Below are 19,994 nucleotides of genomic sequence, written 5' to 3'. Positions count from 1 at the left end.
ATTTCATCAAAACCCGGCCCTTAAAAGCGTGTCTATTCTCCGCACTTTGCGAAGAGATGGTAGCTGAACAAAAGGCTGTACTGTTTCAAAGCGAAGCAAGGTGGCTTTCCCGAGGTAAAGTGCTGTCGCGCGTGTTTGAGCTCCGAGTCGCCTCTTCTTGGAAGGACGCATGTTTGAATCTGCAAGCACGTTCACTAATGAACATTTCTTGACGAAGCTGGCCTATCTTAGCGATACATTTGAGTTAAATGTCCAGTTACAAGGCAAAGACAAACACCTACCTTACCTAGCAAATAAGATTACTGCATTCACCAAAAAAACTTGAGTATGGGACAGGCGCCTCGATCGCGACAGTAGCCTATTATGCCTTTGAGATTTCTGAGCGAAATCGCTGAAACGTCTGATTGGGAGGCACTCTTGTGATTCCATGTATTAAACAGTAGGCCTAAATCACATCCCTGCAAAGTTTATTTAAAAAATATTTCCCAACCAGCAGTGCTCAGTATGACTGGATTATAGATCCATTTAATGCAGCATGTTGGTATTTCATTGAATATATTGTACAATGCTGTAAAATGGCCTATGCTTCCTAATATGTTGCTGGAAAACAGAAATATGTGTGTTATGTATTTATTTATTATTATATCTGCAGCACCAGCTGATTTTAACTCTGTTGAAGAGGATATATTTAGAACTTGTCATTACAATAAATTTGACAATTTTAAGCTTGACCTACCACTTTCTTAGAGCGATGAGGGACAGGTGGGGCTCGAGAATGCCCCCTTGATCAAAGTGGGGAATGAAAAAAAAAGTTTGAGAACCACTGATCTAGTTTGTTAACTACCACAGTCACGAGTTGGGTCGCGATAGTCTATCATTTTTAAAAAGTGGGTCCCCAGAAAAAAAGTTTGAGAAACACTGCCCTAGTGCTTCTCCGCGGAAAAAACAAATATACAACTTTCTGGTCGCGGACTGAACACATCCGGATGTGACTCGAAAATGTAGTCAGATTGTAGTTTCTAAGAAGACTGCAAAACGGAGTCCAACTTGGCTTTGTTTGTGTTGAAATTCTAAGTAAGTAGCCTACCCTTGGAGAACTTCGTTTTTGTAATGTGGTTTTATAGTCTCTAGTGTTTGCTCGACCGTTTTATTGTGAGCCCTGTATGTATTTAGCTTGGTTTCTTGATGGCTAGCTCGCTAGCTAGTGGGGGTTTAGCGTAGCAGTCACTTGCTACCGAAGCTCCAGGGGGAGCTATGTCGTGAAAAATGTGAGCCTAAATCAGGCAAAAACCCAGAAACAGCGAAGGAATAACCAGACCTGCATTGACCTCTCCAGAATAAGTCCCGCCTCCGTAACTTCCGTATCCATCCAACTTCCGGGCGTGGATTGTCTATGAGAAATAACATGGTGTTTCGAAATATCATACCGGTAAAACATCTGTAGGTAGCGAAGTTGAAAAAGCTGGTGGGCAGATTGGCCTACACACTTCTGCCATATAGTTTCCACTGGATTTTTTGATTGTCGGTGCCGTTTAAGTAATATACTATAGACTATATTTCTTAAACGGCACCGAAAATCAAAAAATCCAGTGGAAACTAGATGGCAGAAGTGTGTAGGCCAATCTGCCCAGCAGCTTTTTCTACTTTGTCACCTACAGAGTTTGACAGGTACGATCTTTCAAAACGCCATGTTATTTCCCATAGACAATACACGACCGGAAGTTGGATGGATACGGAAGCTAGGAGGCGGGATATATTCTGGAGAGGTCTATAGGGCTTCTTTAACCATTCTATTTAATCAGAAACAATCTGAAAACAGGGCTTTGAGTGTAAAATACCGAACTTGTCCTTTAAGCAAAAAGAGAACCAGGTAGCCATAGGAACTTTATTTTTAGTTCACAGAGGGCGTCATCATCATGTAGCTACACCAGAATTCAAGACAGTTGTTCCATTTGAATTTACTTTAATAGTTTTGACGATGTGTTTTTTTTTTTATTCAGCTTTAAAGCATTAATAACAGGCAATTCCGTGTAAAAAAAAATCATTCAAACAGCAACATCATGCAGTGTTGTTTTGTTCAAGACAGTTTCAGTTCAACAACATTTTCACACTCAGTTATTAACAATGCAGTTCTCATGTTTAATATTAAAATAGCTTTTTCATCAATATTTTTGTTGCATAGTTTTATACAGAATGTGTCATTTTGTGAGGTGTTTTTCTTCTGATTTCACTATACACTCAGTAAGCTCGTTATTAATCCCACAACACCTTACAATTAAAAAGCAGCCATTTTGTTGTGTATTTTATTTCATAAAAATAACCTTTCAGTCAATTCAGTATTGCTAATGTTTGATTCTAATGTGCACTTCCTCATGGCTCTTCAGATTTGATGGAACATGTTAGTTAGTTAGTTTATTTGTCCTGATAGCAATACATTTATGGTTAAAATGGATAATAATTTAACTTCAAGACTACTTTTAGTTAGCCATGTAACCTTCTTGGTTTTAAACAAAGACACCCTCCCCTCCCCCAATCAAATGCTAATGTGCTGGTTAGTTAGACAGGACAAAGGATATTACCTTGATATAATGTATCCATGTGTCATGAAATGTAAATGTATTCATGTTTGGTATCATTCTGATAGTCTCATTACAAGGATTGTAATGATTTGATTGTGAGAATGTTTGGAACATTCTATAAGTGATATTTCTGATATATAAGATATCTCTCCTCATGCTATTCAGATAGGTGTGAAGTGGGTGTGAGTAGGTGTGTCTGATACCAAGTGTTTAAAGCATTTAAAAGTAACTAAACTGAAATGTTTGCCAGATTTTGGATTGTCAGACTAAGGATGTAGAGCGGAAGAGAGGAGGAGTTGGCTACAGGCCAATCTAGGCCTTTCAGGCCTGGGCTAGGCCTACATAGACCATAGACCTTTTTTTTGTACCCTCTCAGCTTGTAACAGAATAAACCTGATTCCTGAGTGTTCCTGAAGTTCGCCAGTCTAAGATTAATATTAAGTAATTATTCACCACAATTACTTTCATGGAGGTTCCAACCGCAGAGATAATATACTTTTGTCGCTAATTCTAAGATGCCGCAGTTTTTTTTCTTTTTCTTTTTGTCATCGCTCTGGTGACAGCTCCCAGGTAAGGACGCTTTTTATCTGCATTTCTTCTTTGGTGATGAACGAAGGTGGATCTGTAAATCCGGGCGGTTCCTGCTAACCACAGTTTGGAACGGGCGTTAAGATATCGGAAAAGGCATTCTGAGTGAGTAGACATTTTGGCAAAACCGTAACTTAATAGTGGACACAAAATTGTGCTTCCCCGATTTTGGCAATATTTTGGCAAAACCGTAATTTAATAGTGGACATAAATTTGTGCTTCCCCGATTTTGGCAAAACGTTGCACAAGACGAATTCATCCATATTTTGTAAATTGCCCCATATGTGTTGGATGACATTGGCTTCTATGAAGCCCAATCCAGATAAGGGAGCCTCTCTAGTGGGTCTAGAGAGTAAATAGGTTAAGCGAGTTTGTTCAACAGCTCAGTATTAAACACGGTGGTTCGTGTGCGACCTATTTTCCGCGGTTTTAGGGACGCCAGGTCCTAAGAAGCTACGTAGCTTATGCCCCTTTTTGTTTACAGAACATTCATTCCTTCATTACCAAAACAGAATATTAGACAGAACTTGGCGCTGCTGTTTTTGTTTTTATCACCAAGAGCGTATGAGCGGCTAGAATCCAAAGTGTTAAGCTAACACTAGTCTTGTTTTGTTTTTGAGTAGATGTGGTGTTTTGTTTTACATCTGAATCCAGGATTTTTGTCGTAATCTTTTTCAAGTGTACAAACAACATAAGCTCAAACAGCATAAGCTCAAGAGAGCATGATTAGGCCTCTTTTAAGTACGCCTGAGCTAACTAGCTGCCGCTAGGGGCGTCTAGATGTCTTTGTGAGCTAATATGAGCTAACTGAAAAGGCTTGACTAAACTTCTTTTGTTTTTTTTTAAGCAGGAAAATATTCTTGCAGCCCGTTTAAGTTGTCCTCCAGCTCCATGGAGCTGTGTGTGTCCAGTATGAATGAATGCGCGTGTGGGCCGGCCCTGTGTGTGTGAAATTTGTTTATTTCTTTATATGTGTTTGTCTCCATTTTTTGTTTCAAGTCCTTCTGTTTTTAAATGTATTGGTGAGGAATTGTTGCAAGCTTATAATCTTATCAGGATCAAGGACTTCAATACCTTTATTTTTAGTATCAAGTAGTTTGTCTTTTCCTGTAACTTTTATTTCCCAGCTGAAATGGATTGCTGTTTATGATGTTTTAGGCCTACTTGATGAGATAAAATAAATTGTAAGTCTTCAATTTTTATTTTATGCTTTTCTTGCCTTTAAGTTTGACCCAACTATGAAACAGGATTATCTGAACTGCTGAATGTTGAAATGTTGTCTTTGTTTTCTTGGGTCAAAAGTTTTCACACCTTTTGCTATCTTATCTCACTACCTTTGTTTTAGCATCACTGTATTCTATAACCAACCCCCCAGCTTCTCCCCCATGGACACAAAAGGAGCTTCACTGGGGAGATATGAACCTATGTGTTAATGGGAGACCATTGTTGATTTCAACCATTTGTCTTTCTTTAATTTATTTTGTCTTTTGGGGTTTAACATGTTAAGACAGATTTTTATTTTTGCTTGTATGTCAATGGGAAATGTTTGCTACATGTTTACGCCTTGTTTGATGTGGGCAAATGTTCAATTGAATGGATTCATACCCACAACTTGAGTTTCTTTCTGTTTGAAATTACCTTTTATTTGTTTTTAAAACAAAGATTTTTTTCTCCTCTGCTGATCTCGCGCCATTGTTGGCGAATTTGTAGGCATATAACAACAAAAACAACAACAATACAATAACAACAAAAACAACAACACTACAACAAAACACCACTTAATTTCGGGTTAAAATGCATTACTGAAGTTTGTCCCCGAACAAAATATACACAAAATATGTTTTTGGAATGCCTTTACATTAGCCTACCACGTTACAGCAAATTAGGCCTACATTATGCCACTTTTGTAACACGTTACTCCCAACACTGTGTAGGCAGTAGCAGCAACTGGACTCCATGCATTTCCACAGAATTATTTTTGGAATCTGATCCCTTATCATACCTATTCATTCGTACTCGTCGCTTGACTTATCGTGAAGTTATTCAAGATGGATGCGAACGGTAAACTTCCTGAAGGTACTGTCTGTATAAATCGTCCTGTAAATAAACTACCAGTGCTTTTACAAAATGAAGTATGGAGCTACTTTGATCCTCGTAAATGGTGTACATTTTTTAAACTTTTAGCTCCAGCTCATTGAATCAGATTAGACCATTGGCATGTCTCCTATAAGATAAGGTCTAATCTGATTCAAGGAGCTAGAGCTAAAAGTGTTACTGTCAGACTCAGAGAACGGCTGGATGAACTGGGAAAAGGTACAACTAAACAGTTTAACTCAAGGGGAGGTGGAAAATGAGTGCATTTCCCCAAATGGTGGAATATACCTTTAAGGCCTTACCACATCATAGCACTGATATGACCTTTCTCCTGTCATCTCGGTCCTAGTTTTGAAACTCTTCCCACATGTAGTACACTGATACAGCTTTTCTGTTAGAATGACAGCACAACCGTTTCATAGAATTCCCCTTAGCCCAACTATGGACTCAGACATGTTACAAAGATTGCCTTTAGCAAACAATCAATACATGAATAAGTCAGATAATAATCAAAAACGATTAAAATTTTTAGCTGAAAGACTTTCCCTGATTCAGAAATTGTAAAAATAAGTGATAATGATCCTAGTCAAACCCCCAGTGAACAGCAGAACTCTATGGAGATTCCTCAGTTATGAGATTCTACGGCTTTAGTCCTGTATGTATGCGTTGATGATTGCCTTTAGTCCTGACACGAATACGGCTTTTCTCCTGTATGAATCCTTTGGTGTTTCTTCAGGAGAAACATTTGACTAAAGGCCTTCCCACAGTCAGAGCACGGATACGGCTTTACTCTTGTATGTGTACGTTGATGAATTCTCACATGTTTCACACACTTGAAACTCTTCCCACATGTAGAACACTGATATGGCTTTTCTCCTGTGTGAGCGTTTTGATGAATGGTCATCTCGGTGCTAGTTTTGAAACTCTTCCCACATGTAGTACACGGATATGGCTTTTCTCCTGTGTGGATCCTCTGGTGTGCTGTGAGATTACCTTTTTGTCTAAAGGCCTTTCCACAGTCAGAGCATTGATATGGCTTTTCTCCTGTGTGGATCTTCTGGTGTTCCTTTAATTGAAAGCTTTTTCTAAAGGTGTGTCCACAGTCAGAGCAATGATATGGCTTTTCTCCTGTGTGGATCTTCTGATGTTCATTTAAATGAAACTTTTTATTAAAGGTGTGTCCACAGTCAGAACACTGAAACGGCTTTTCTCCTGTGTGGATCCTGTGGTGTACCTGGAGACCAGATGGACTACTAAAGGCCTTTCCACAGTCAGAGCACTGATATGGCTTTTCTCCTGTATGTGTGTGCTGATGGATGGTCAGCCCTGTTTTAGTCGTAAAATTCTGCCCACATGTAGAACACTGATATGTCTTATCTCCTGTGTGGATCCTCTGGTGTCGTACTAGAGTATAACTTTGACTAAAGGCCTTTCCACAGTCAGAGCACTGATACGGCTTTTCTCCTGTGTGGATCATCTGGTGTACCTGTAGACTATGTTTTTGACTAAAGGCCTTTCCACAGTCAGAGCACTGATACGGCTTTTCTCCTGTATGCATGCGCTGATGCCTAGTCACCATTTGCCTAGTCCTGAAACTCTTCCCACAGTCAGTGCACTGATATGGCTTTTCTCCTGTGTGGATTTGCAAGAGAAGTACGAGAAAACATTTTTGAAACAATTATAGTTAATATCATTGAGCAAATATTTGTGTTTTACAAAATCTCCAGAATGTAAACAAGTAATTAGTTACTTACCTTTACAGAAAGAGTATTTCTGGCAATCTTCTTTTAAGTCAGATTCTTCCTCCTGTTTAATTTCCATCATTGGTTCTTCTTTGCAGTTGAAGGTTGGTGATATGTGTGTTTCAGTCTTGCAGTCATAATCCAGTCCGAGGTTTCCTTTTACTTCCTGGTCTGAAAACATGTACTCTTGAAGGAAATCATCAAACTCTTCTTCTTTTATCTCCTTCACTGGCATGGGCAGCGGTGTCGATTCAGTAAATCCTGACATTTCAGACTCCAGTTCTGTGTAGTAAAACAAATCCAGCCAAAAATGACATGAATTGAAGGAATAAAAAGCAAAGAAGTGCAAACAAAGACATACAATATACTGTAGTTGGGCAATTTCATGGAAAATTACATTTTTTGTAACATCCATGTCACAGAACAGGCCGTGGGATTAACTCCTCCACTGGAAAAACTGACTCCGCCACAAATAGCACTGTCGTGCACGGATGTTTATTGTACGGCACCCAGCAGTCACAGGCAAAAGTTGCACGGAAAAGTTTGGACAAAAACAAAATGTTTAAAAAAAACAAAAAAACAAAGCAAATCTCCAGACAAAAAAAAACTACTTCAAAGGAAAAAAAACTACTGTCAAAAACTCAGTTTTCCTTAAACTTGTTACTGCCCCGAAAAAAGATCACAGAAACATTACCTCCTAGTCCCCCTCTGATCACAGAAACATTCTAGAACCTCCTAGTCCCTCTCTGATCACAGAAACATTACCTCCTAGTCCCCCTCTGATCACAGAAACATTCTAGAACCTCCTAGTCCCTCTCTGATCACAGAAACATTACCTCCTAGCCCCCCTCTGATCACAGAAACATTCTAGAACCTCCTAGTCCCCCTCTGATCACAGAAACATTCTAGAACCTCCTAGTCCCCCTCTGATCACAGAAACATTCTAGAACCTCCTAGTCCCCCTCTGATCACAGAAACATTCTAGAACCTCCTAGTCCCTCTCTGCTTCTCTCCTTAGAATGAACACAGAACAGTGAACTTTAGGCCCTAAGCCCCTCCCCCGGGCCACACTAACTTACAACAATAATTAATCAATGTTACCCAGGTTACAATCTAGTAAAATGCACAGGATAAATCACAAATTCTTCATCACACTGCACATAAATATCAGAATCATTGCACCTCCGCCCACCATTTGTGTGTGAGCTACAGGTGCCGTTTGCAAACTGCTGGCCCTCTGTCACAATCCATAACGCCAATAAAATGTGATGGTATGGTATGATGTGAATGATTACATGAAATTTGAGCATTTGCTATTTTTGTCTGAAGAATGTACATGAGAAAAAATGCACAAACAATTAATGTTATCATTCACATCATACAAATGCCAAGGCATTTCACTGGCGTTATGGATATGACAAAAAGTCAATTTTCCGTGGAATTGCCCAGTTGTACTGTTGGTTAAATATAGATATGGTGTGTAGCAGGGGCAGGCCGCAGGCTCTTTAGGCACTCTCTGTTGGCTCCTTGGGTTTGTTTAAAAATTGCCTATAAATAAAAAAAATACTGTTGTAAAAAAGATTTTATCGGTAAAAAATAAGAGTTCTACCGCACACTGTTGACGGTTACTCGATTTTATTCAGAGCGAACAACGCGTTTCGCATACAGTGTCCTCAGGGTTACTCAGGTATGGTCTGAGCTCTCTTAATTACCTTCTAGTCACATGACCAGTTGTTCTTAAAGTCAATTTTAAATGCCAATATCCAATATTCCCATAAACAGTTAAATACAAATCAACAATTAACTGACAATTAGACATAGACCACATCCTCAAAGATATACAATTTTTATCAAATATATACATATATACATAATTAGCATCATCAAAAATAGCATCATCAAAAATCCAAGATGAGCAAAGAGTTTTGTAGAAAAATACATATAGGTCACAGGTATCATCAATGTATCCCCAATGCCACGAATACAGCTAAACCAGTGGACAATACTCCATTGTCTATACACTCATATTTACAGAAAACAGCTTAAGTCCTGTGATTCATTCATACCGGCGGGTTCAAGAGTGGACAGTTCATTTATCCAAAAGGCCTCTCTTCTCAAGAGCTGTTTGACTATGTTAACACCTCTAGGGTTTGGCAGCATCCTCTCAATGCCAATAAACCTGAGGGAGGCAACAGAACCATGCTTTTTTCTGTGTAATGTCTAGCAATGGCATAGTCAAGATTATTGTTTCTAATGGCTGCTTTGTGACTATTCTCAGCTTGAGGTTGCGTTTGGTCTGTCCAACATACATAAGGCCACAAGGGCATATCAGTACATAAATGACATGGGTAGATAGACAATTTATAAATTCTTTGATATTGTATTTTCGTCCAGAATGTGAGTGGCTGAATGTTTTAGTGTCGAAAGTGTTGGCACAATGGGCACATCTACCGCATCTATAATTCCCATAGACTTGCTGAGGAAGCCAATTTGTCTGTGTGGGTTCCTGGTACACGGAACTAACCACCATGTCTCTAACATTCCTGCCTCTTTTGAAACAGAAACGAGGTTTGCAAGAAGAATAATGGTTCAGATTTGGGTCACATTCCAGGATTCTCCAGTGTTTACTTATGATCTTTTTGACTTGTCTCGAAGCAGTAGAATATTCTGACACAAACACAATTCTATTGTCTTGATTATGTTGTCTAGGGCGAGGATGTAATAGCTCTCCTCTATCCTTCTGATTGGCCCTTTCTCGAGCTATATTGATAAGAGCCTGATTCAGGGGCGTAGCACCAAATTCTGGGCCCTATGCACAAGTGGTGGCCATGGGCCCCCCCAACCAACCAACCACCGGCTGTAAGCATGAAGCATGAGGTTCACAACTAACTACTATCTAACCACACATTGAATTAATCTAACAACTCTTATATGTACTGTATAACAGAAAATAATCTTATTACCCAAGACTTCACTGAATTTCTGTTTTATTTGAAGAATGTTTAAAAGCTAGAACATGAAATGAATGAAAACACTTTTGGCTGAGAGGACAGCTATCTATACAAATTGAACACTTTTGGCTGAGAGAACAGCTATCTATAGCTAACTGAGTGTGATACGTTTCACAAGTTAGCTTTGCTACTAATTTGACAGCCTTTCCTCATGAACCTATATAACATTGAGCCTACTAAGTTAAGCTATTAGCTCATAATAATTTTCGAATTAGTAGGCTATTTAAATGTTGTGGTAGGCTATAAATGAGGCATCATGTTATTTCTAATTTTGTGTTAATGCTGTTTTAGCACTGATAATGGCGGATTCGCGGTGGTATTGAAGTGTTTTGTAACCTTCAGGAGTTAATTTCATTAGACTATTGCTTTCACATTGGGCTCACCTTTCTTGGGAAAGAAGGCTGTTAACCCTTAGAACCCGATTGACGCAAAGTGCGTCAAAAAACACACCCTTTCCTCTCTGTTACATTGCTCCGGAATGGTTCATCGCAGCGAGATGAAACCTTTATTGCACGACAGAGCAGAAGTGGGGCTTTCCAACGAGACTACACACTTGTCTGTACGATCAAGTATGAAAATTAAAAAAAATCATGAAATTAAATCAAATTGCATCATATTTACAGTCTATACTTCTCTGCGTTCACCTGCACACACATTACTCTAGTTTGAATTACTCGCGAACCCGTGATCGCATCGATATGGCAAGCATATCAGATGAAAGAGGGGGCACAGGGCTATCCATTGGTACCATGTTTATCGATCCTTCTGGCTTATAAAACCAGACGAAGTGACTGCAAAATAATAACGTCATGTACACAAACCAACGCTGCACTCATTACTCTCGTTTGAATTACTCGCGGACCCGTGATCGCATAGATATGCCACGCATGTCAGATGAAAGAGGAGACTCAGAGCTATCATTTGATACCAAGTACATCCTTCTGGGTTATAAAACAGACGAAGTGACAGCAAAATAATAACTTCATATAGCTGGACTTACCCCACGTTTTTGTCTGTTCTTGTGGCAAAGCATGTTTATAATCCAATGCTATCATGTGTTTCTCTATGGCAAAGCATGTTCATATTCCGGTTTTGTGATCCTAGCAAATTCCTGCATGGCATCCAATTCAAGGCTCACATTGCATCCCAATTTGTTCAACAAATAAACACCTTTTTTGCCTTTACTTTGTTCATGGCAATGCAGTAAAGAGTTGAGAATTATTATGACTGCATACACACAGGCACGCAGGCTAACACGCAACCTCGGGTCAAGTCAGGTCAGATCAGTTCGTGTCACAGATATGGAGCGCAGAAAGGTCATTTTTCATCACTAAATAAAAAATGGCATTTATTTCCGTAAATCACACAGCAAATATTTCTGTAAATTGCTCAGCCCCAGAGTATCCCTCCAACATGGCAATTATATTGCCCGATTCAGGACAGTCTGCCCTACACACACATGAAATGCATGTAGAGCTGTGAGCTTGCTGTGGTGAGATAAATGTCGAAATATAAGAATTTTTATAATACACTTTTTATATTTTAATTCTTTAAAAATCAAAATAAAATCAATGCTAGTATTAATACATGATAAATGATGGCAGATCTGAATAGCCTAAACTCTCCTGAAAAAAACAATATATAATATATGTGTGTGGCACTTACAATGACCAGAATAAATCCTTATGAATAAAGGTAGTGAAAATGCCCTAAAAACAGCTTAGGGTTCTAAGGGTTAACACTTGTTTTCCCTCGTTTCTTTTTTCTCCCTTTCTTGTCTCTCTTTTCTTTTCTGGGAACCGGATTTAGCTTTCTTAAACTTAGACATCTTCACACCTTGACCGTCTCCATTGCCGCTTCGGCAGAATGAACGTTACTTCAAAAATGCGCCTAGCAGGGGAAGGCGGACTGAACCATTTCGTGCAAGGGAGAGGGTGCCTGCCCTCAAACAATGTTGGCTTGGACACAATTTAATACATCAATCAACTGATGCATTTACCCGAAATATTTGCATCTATATTAGTTAATATTAATAACATTTATTAAGATCTTTAAATTAATTAAATTATTTATTATTAAGGAAAATAAAATTCAACTCCTTAGGGGCCCTCCCCCCACATGGGGCCCGGGTAATTTATTCCCACTTGTCCCCCCACTACGACGCCCTTGGCCTGATTGTACCCCCTCTGTTTGAATCTTTCTCCCATCTCATTAGCCTTAATGTTGTAGTCCTCTTCACTGTTGCAGATTCTTCTCAACCTGATGAATTGTCCATAAGGGTTGTTGTCAATGAGATGGTCAGGATGGAAGCTAGTGGCATGCAATAATGTGTTTCTGTCCGTTTTCTTACGGTAGATGGAGGTGTCTAATTTTCTTTCACCATTCACCGTAATTAGTAAGTCTAAAAAGTGGATCGTCTGTTGACTGTATTCCAGAATAAATCTCAGATTCGGGTAAGTGGCATTAATTTAGCCGTTGAAAGGCCCACACACACACACACACACACAAGTAAACAACACACACACACATTAACACATATACACACACACACACACACACACACACACAAGTAAGCAACACGCGCACGCACGCACACACACACACACACACACACACACACAAACACACACACACACACACACAAACACACACACACACAAGTAAGCAACACACGCACGCACGCACACACACACAAGTAAGCAACACACGCACGCACGCACGCGCGCACGCACACACACACACACGCGCACACACACACGCGCACACACACACACACAAAAAGAGCAGTATATGACAGCAGTACATGACTTGTGTTAGTTTGCTCATAAGTGGGTATAGTAAAAAAGCATATCATCTAACAACACTCCTATACCCATGCAGAAGAATGATAATGACCACGACGATGACAGTCCCCATGAGGTCTCATTCCAACAAGTCCGGCCCACTGCCTGATAATATGAGTATGACACACCTGCTATAGACCCATGCTCATTGCTCAGACTAAAGTAACACAACTTGAAGCTTTTGTTACCATACTTCAAACCAGACATGTGGACTCGAGTCACATGACTTGGGACTCGAGTCAGACTCGAGTCATGATTTTAATGACTTCAGACTTGACTTGATAAAATTCGGCATGACTTGCGACTCGACTTGGACTTGAATACTATTCACTCGAGACTTGACTCGGACTTTGCCTCTTTGACTTGTGATGACTTGACATGTCTCGAATCAAAAACTAAATTTCCTGATCGTGGACCAGTCACCCCAGAGACGCTTTCCCGCGACTAAAAAATAAATAAATAGCGGAGACAAGCGGCCAGAGCACAGTTCGGTACTGCCTCTACCCCCACACGCGTTACGCACTGTGTGTAGGGTACCAAGAGACAGAGGAAGGACCAACATTTAGCCAATCACTAGTAGCTTTACTGCAAACTGATTTGCACTCTTGTTAGAGAACGTTTAATGTCAAAAAGCACCAACATCATGTTACATAAAGTTGATACTTTTCGAGTCCTCTCCATTAAGATCCAACTTAAACTTATGCTAGCCTACAGCATTTAATTGAGAACGCATCTAAGCACGCAGGAGAGGGAGAGAAAACGAGTAGGTTCCAGCTGGCTTGTCATTGTTGATGATGATTGATATCTTCTTTTAAATATAAGAAACATATAAAAGGAAATCGTGAAGGCAACATACGAGATTAGAGGAGATTGCGAATTTATCCGGTTCTCACTAGCCTACTGTAGCCTACTGTTATAAACTATGAGATCACTATGACATAGCTGCACTCACTGTGATTTGGAAAGTGGACAAGAATATTATGAAGAGTTGTCTTTGCCTTGTGTAATGGAACTGGTGAGTCTTGAAGTATTCAATAATTTATTTACATGAAGCACATTATATGCCGATTAAAAACGCATTCCACTCAGCTACTGTAGCTAGGTGGCTACTGGCTACCAGGCTCATAATTCACTTTTAATTGCAAACAGAAAATGTCAAGCAAGCATCATGTCATACATGCTTCTCTTTCCAAAGGAATGAAAGCTGTTTGTGTCAACTTAATATCATGCTTATCATTGTTAATATTGTGCTATACATGTGGCACAAACAATGTTTGAGTTTGTGGACTAGCCATAGGCTATATTTGAACGGAGCTGGTAAAAAAGATCATTATGAGAACGTGTGGACAGTGGCACACAATGACACAATGGGCTTAAAGTGACAGTGCACCATTTACAAATGAGATAAACAGCATCAAATGTGTAGTATTTCTTAAGAAATGAATACTTTAAAACAAAATTACTGTCATTATTATCTTTTAAATAATATAAAAGTGTTGACCTTGGCTTCCCTTATGAGTCGGCACTGGCAGACAGCCTAATAAATTGTTTGCAGGCAAATCTGTGGCCTAGCGCAGTGAAATGCCATCAGTCAAATTATTACTCATCCTTACAGTGGGCTCCGTAATTTGGAAAAACAATATATATATTTGCAGCTGTGCTGAGTGTCTGAGTGGCATATGTCGTAAAAGATTACAAGACAAACATATTTTAATCTGTATTTATAAAAAAAAATACTGTGGATTAGATGGAAGTGCTAAAATTATGATCGATAGTCTAATAATGGCATTATTAAGTGAAGAGTACCTGATGACTTGTTCAGGACTTGAAAAAGATTGGGACTTGGACTTGGACTCGACTTGCCCTTCTCTGTATTTACTTGGGACTTGACTTGGACTTGACTGCTAAGACTTGGGACTTACTTGTGACTTGCCAAACAGTGACTTGGTCCCACCTCTGCTTCAAACACATGTACATGTACCTACACCTTGGGGGCAGCCGTGGCCTACTGGTTAGCGCTTTGGACTTGTGACCGGAGGGTTGCCGGTTCGAACCCCGACCAGTAGAAAGCGGCTGAAGTGCCCTTGAGCAAGGCACCTACCCCCTCACTGCTCCCCGAGCGCCGCTGTTGTTGCAGGCAGCTCACTGCGCCGGGATTAGTGTGTGCTTCACCTCACTGTGCGTTCACTGTGTGCTGAGTGTGTTTCACTAATTCACGGATTGGGATAAATGCAGAGATCAAATTTCCCTCAAGGGATCAAAACAGTATAAATACTTACTTATATACTTAAACAGAAACGCTGCTTTGCACTCTAGTTGCAATTCTGCAACACACTTACTCCTTTATACCACACACTTGGTCCTGCATATGTGGTATCTTTTATCTTTTATGTAGTGTCTTTATTTTGTGTAATATCATTATTTTGTGAAACTGAAGTATGTACTATCTTTAGTGTATGCGAAAGGAAGACTGGTTTAAGTGAAAGAGAAGACCTGGCAGGAAAAGTCATAGATAAGGTTTGGCGCCAGGAAATGTAAGCAAAACCTAAAGAATGTCTGGATGACAGGATGAGAGGGCAAAGGTGGAGGACCATACGTTACTTGGGTCAGCTATCTGTAAACACAGGAGGTGGGAAAGCCAGAGTGTGTCCAGTCTAGGATGACTTGAAGGGGTATAAAAGGCTGGACAGCAGCCAGAGAAGGGCAGCTTGTTTCATGAACCAATGCTCGGGTGTGCATTAAAGCTAGACTTCTTCAGTATTCTTTCGCTTTGTCAAAATTATTCTGAGCTTGAATTAGTTAATCAACATTCTACACAACAAATACTACACTCTATTTCATACATAAGACACTTTGTTCAAAAAATGAAATCTCAGGGTGCCATTTGGAAAACACATGTATCCAAAATACAAAACACATTGGGTAATTGCAACCACTCAAATACACACCTGAAGGCACTTACTAGCAAAACTGAACACCAATCAGCCAGCTACAAAAAGCCCTCAGTTTAGCCATTTCAAGAACTTTGCAAGCATGGATGGAGGGAGAGGAAGAGGAGGAGGAGGACAAGGTCGAAAAGGCCATGCATGGACCCCTATCTCTGATGATATAAGAGCAACTTTTCAAGATTGGATTACTGTAATGCCCTGTATCTTGGCTTGAATCAAACATCCATATCACGTCTGCAACTTGTGCAAAATACTGCTGCCCGCTTTTTAACAAACACACCTAGACGCGAACATGTCACTCCTGTTCTTTACACACTACATTGGCTCCCTGTGTGTTTTAGAATAGAGTTTAAGATTGTATTGTTTGTTTTTAAGGCCCTTAATGCACGATGCATTCACATGTCATCTTTTGGTCGCGGAAGGTGCTGAGATGTGGACACACTACCCCAAAGCCTTTCAAAATTGTCGGAAGTAGACAATCAGATAATTATGTGGTGACAAATTGTAATTAAATAATACATACTCAGAAGAATTTAGACAAAGTAGATGAACACTGAAGAAGTCTGGCTTTCATTCATGCATTCCAGAGCATGGGTTCGCAAAGCAAGCTGCCAACATCCTGTCTTTGTACAGCTTATATGCCCCTTTCCTGTTGCATCACTTGTTTTTGTTAACTCAGAATAGCACACATCTCTTGTGTCTTCTTCGCCACTTTAGGTAATGCATATGTGCTTAGGTTTTCTTTGTATATTTCTGCAAGTGACCTCTGACCCTGTTGAACAGCCGCTGGGGCTGACCAGTATCTATGCCCTTATAGGTAAACGTCTAGCTGCATGCCTTTGCTAAAATTACACCCTGCTGTTCCACCACATCAACCTCAGACAGTTTTCCCAATATACAGAATATCTTTTCATACGGTCAACAGGTAATGACGAGCTGGTTTTGGGCTGAGCTCAACGTTGCGCTCCTCCGCCCCATAATGAGCACAGCCCCGATCTGCAATCTGCAGCCAGGGGTACTTGCCTTTACTTGGTAACAACAGACCTCTGAAGTTCGCCTACAAAAAAGAACCAAAACGGCCATCTTTGCCCATATAAGGAGATCCGGTTGTTAATTGAAGCTAACTACCTATGGCAAGTTGCATTGCAAGTTAGCTCTGGGGTAGCAAAAATCTAAGTGTGCCGCTTTCACGTACCGGAGATCACAGTATCCACTCGAAGGCAGAGGACAAAAGTGTGTTCAGGAAAACATCTGCATTTCAGACTTTTTCATCCCCGCAAGAGTTTAATAAGTGCGATAATTCAAAAATCCCATGTTATTTTCCCCATAGGAAAAATCGCCAGATACCGGATGTCAAAGCCAGATTTTCTAAAATCGTAAAGTTAACTCCTTAATATCTGAAAAATAAAAAGTCAAGTCATTTGAAATCATTTGTCTCAAGTCTAAGTCAAGTCTCAACTCATGAATGGCAAGTAAAAGTCAAGTCTTTTATAGCCTACATGCAGGGATGGGCACAAATACATCAAAATGTATTTCCAAATAAAATACCAAATACCCACCTTAAAAATGTATCAAAATAAACTACAAAATACAGCAGCCAAAAAATGTATCAAAATAAAATACTGTATTTTTGTATTTTCAAAATACTACAAAATAGTTCTTTCTAAAAGCCTTTTTCGTCTATCCTTTCACTTGTACACCTGAAAGCAAGAGACTCCTTCCATAATCAGTCAAAGATTAGATATGCTGACCCCTCATGTTAGACATCCCAATATAAACCTCTGCCCTGAGAAATAAATGGTAACTCAAAGAATCCTAAGTATACTTATTTACTCTATTGGTGTAATAGATTGACCACTATGAATCAGTGAAAATACTGTAACTCAGAGACAAACAATGAAAATTTATGATTTATTTAGGTTTTTTAACCTTTTAAGTTATTTAACACCATCACTATCACACTTATGGTGAGTTTCATCACAGTTGAATCATTTTGTATACACCTGAAACTGGTGTGTGCACACAACCTCTATCAATGTAAATACAGATAAAATCAGGTTGTCACATTAATACCATCCAATCAGTTAAGCCCATTAGAAGCCAATAATTATAACATTAATTATACAATAATTTCTTATGTAAAATGTGCAAGAGGTTGGAAATGTCCTTGTTTGAGGTAGGAAATGATCTTGTCAAGTCACCATAGCAATGAAATATTTCACAGGTCAGAGAACATAGACAAACTTAAAGTCTAGAAAAAAACTGTAAAACAGAAAAAAGAAAGGAAAATAGCAAACTCAAGTGTTGTGATCTAAGCTTGTGAACTCAAGCAGAGACTTTCTAATGAGGAGACACAGCACTCAAAAAATCCTCCATAGAAATGCATGGGGTTAGTTTGTAACGCAGTTGTCTACACATATCCCACCCCTTCCATGGCAAAATGTTGACACGTGAATACATTGACCCAATCATTTGGTGTGATATGAATACATTGAGCACGCGCATTTCTGCTGAAATAAATGCCCGATAAGTGCCCAAAAAGCGTTGCAATATGGCCGTCGAGTGGAGTGACTTGCCTAAAAGGACTTTGACTCAAGTCCTTGTACTGTCCTTGTGTGAGCAAAGGCGTGTGTGTAATGGTGTCTCCTCAGTTGATGCCTTTAAGCACAACTCATTTCTCAAACAGTGTTGCATTCAGTCCAGCAAAGGAAAATAAATGATGGTATTGAACCTTACAAAAAGGTTTTTGATCAGTGGATACTGTTCCAAGGATGGCAAGTACTTCCTTTGGTGCTCTAAAAAATAGTGGCCGAGAACAGTATCACAGGGGCTTGATCATGCGAGGGTGCCACAGACAGACAGAGACAGATTTCATGCTTTATAGATAGTTAGATAGATGTCATCTCAGTGTTTCACAGAAAGTATTTTACAGTATTTTGAAAATACAAAAATACACAACACTGAAGTATTTTGATACAAAATACGAAGGCATTTTCATCATCTCAATAAAATACAAATTACAAAATAGTATTTTGTATTTGAAATACGTATTTTAAATAGCCTACATGTATTAGAAATACTGCCCATCCCTGCCTACATGTTGATCAAGCCTCAAGACCTTAAAAATGTCATGCGAGTCCCCCATGTATGGCGAAGGATCGTCGTTTAAAGTTAGGCTAATTGTGATTGTTAATTGTAGGCTACTGTTGTGGATATCGTAGCTTACCTGAAGTAACGTCTGCTCCACGAAATGAAATGTGTTGTTACACCCGATAAGGCGCGAAACTGTGATTATCCAGAGACTTTGTGCTTTATCCCAGCAAAAGTTCTTGTTGCAAGCAATCGCCAAACTTCCGTAGTTTAGTAGATTCTCTGGTAGCAGCTCCTCCTTTCGCTCCTCAACCATTGACAGTAAAAGACAACCCGTGATTCTTCTTCTTTCCTTTTTAATGGCGGTTGGCAAACATCTTTTGGAAGCATTACCGCCACCTACCGAAATGGAGTGTGAGTCTGGATATATTTAAATCTTAATAATAGCTAAAAAAAAAAAAACAATAGAGAAAGAAAAGGAATTAGGCTACTCTATATTCTTCCAATCAGACCAGTTTCTTCCAAGAAGTTTTTCTGAAGAATTGTTTCTACTCTTAAAGGCTCACTCTCTATCTCCAACTCTTGAATGAGTTGCTGTCTCTCCTGGTTAAACTTATTACATTTTTCTACAACATGCTCTACAGTCTCAGCGGCATCACATACGCTACACTTTCCATCAGCATGCTTTTAAAAGAAATAAAGTACTAGCCAAACCAGTATGCCCAAACCTCATTCTTGAGATAATGTTTTCTTCATGCACTGCCCACAAACCTCTGGATACTGTAGTATTTCCTACCAGTGCTAGCATTATCCCAATCACTTTGCCATTTTCGCTTAAATTTAGATTTGACTATGGTTTTAATTTCAGATTTACTATGATTTATATCCATGGTGACCTCAAGAGATTTGCATGCCTTATAGCGTTCTTATCAGCTAATTCATTTCCCTGCACTCCTAAATGCGCTGGTACCCATAGAAAACTTACATTTATATCAGAATTTAACAATCTACTTATCATCTGTACAATTTCTAAAACAATATCCTGCCTGGACTGAGACATAGCGCTTTGGATGCTCACGTGATTCGAATTCCTCGTGGT

The 19,994-nt window shown here is 39.4% G+C and overlaps 1 protein-coding gene across 1 annotated transcript; it reads right to left on the bottom strand.

The window, feature by feature from the left end:
* Window positions 1-1,892: 1,892 nt before the first annotated feature.
* LOC143120058 (uncharacterized) lies at window positions 1,893-19,310 on the bottom strand. The gene is made up of 3 exons (XM_076281350.1): window positions 19,032-19,310; window positions 7,016-7,285; window positions 1,893-6,893 (listed from the first exon to the last, which is right to left on the bottom strand). Exons 2-3 carry the CDS (start codon window positions 7,269-7,271, stop codon window positions 5,941-5,943), a joined length of 1,209 nt encoding a protein of 402 aa, XP_076137465.1. The 5' UTR covers window positions 7,272-7,285; window positions 19,032-19,310; the 3' UTR covers window positions 1,893-5,940.
* Between the last annotated feature and the right edge of the window lie 684 nt (window positions 19,311-19,994).

The sequence above is a fragment of the Alosa pseudoharengus genome, unplaced genomic scaffold (genome assembly GCF_046254945.1).
Source record: "Alosa pseudoharengus isolate Yale_2024_CS ecotype anadromous, Long Island Sound unplaced genomic scaffold, YU_APseudo_1.1 YU_APseudo_1.1_scf_1, whole genome shotgun sequence".
NCBI lineage: Eukaryota > Metazoa > Chordata > Actinopteri > Clupeiformes > Clupeidae > Alosa > Alosa pseudoharengus.
The sequence above is the reverse complement of the archived record's forward strand: the minus strand, read 5'-3'. Positions and strand labels throughout refer to the sequence as shown.

What these genes read in the sequence shown, in the direction of transcription:
- LOC143120058 (XM_076281350.1), bottom strand. Translation starts at nt 7,271, where the DNA reads ATGTCAGGATTTACTGAATCGACACCGCTGCCCATGCCAGTGAAGGAG. An exon ending in GAAATACTCTTTCTGTAAAG is followed by an intron (nt 6,894 to 7,015) that starts GTAAGTAACTAA and finishes AAATCCACACAG; the next exon opens with GAGAAAAGCCATATCAGTGC.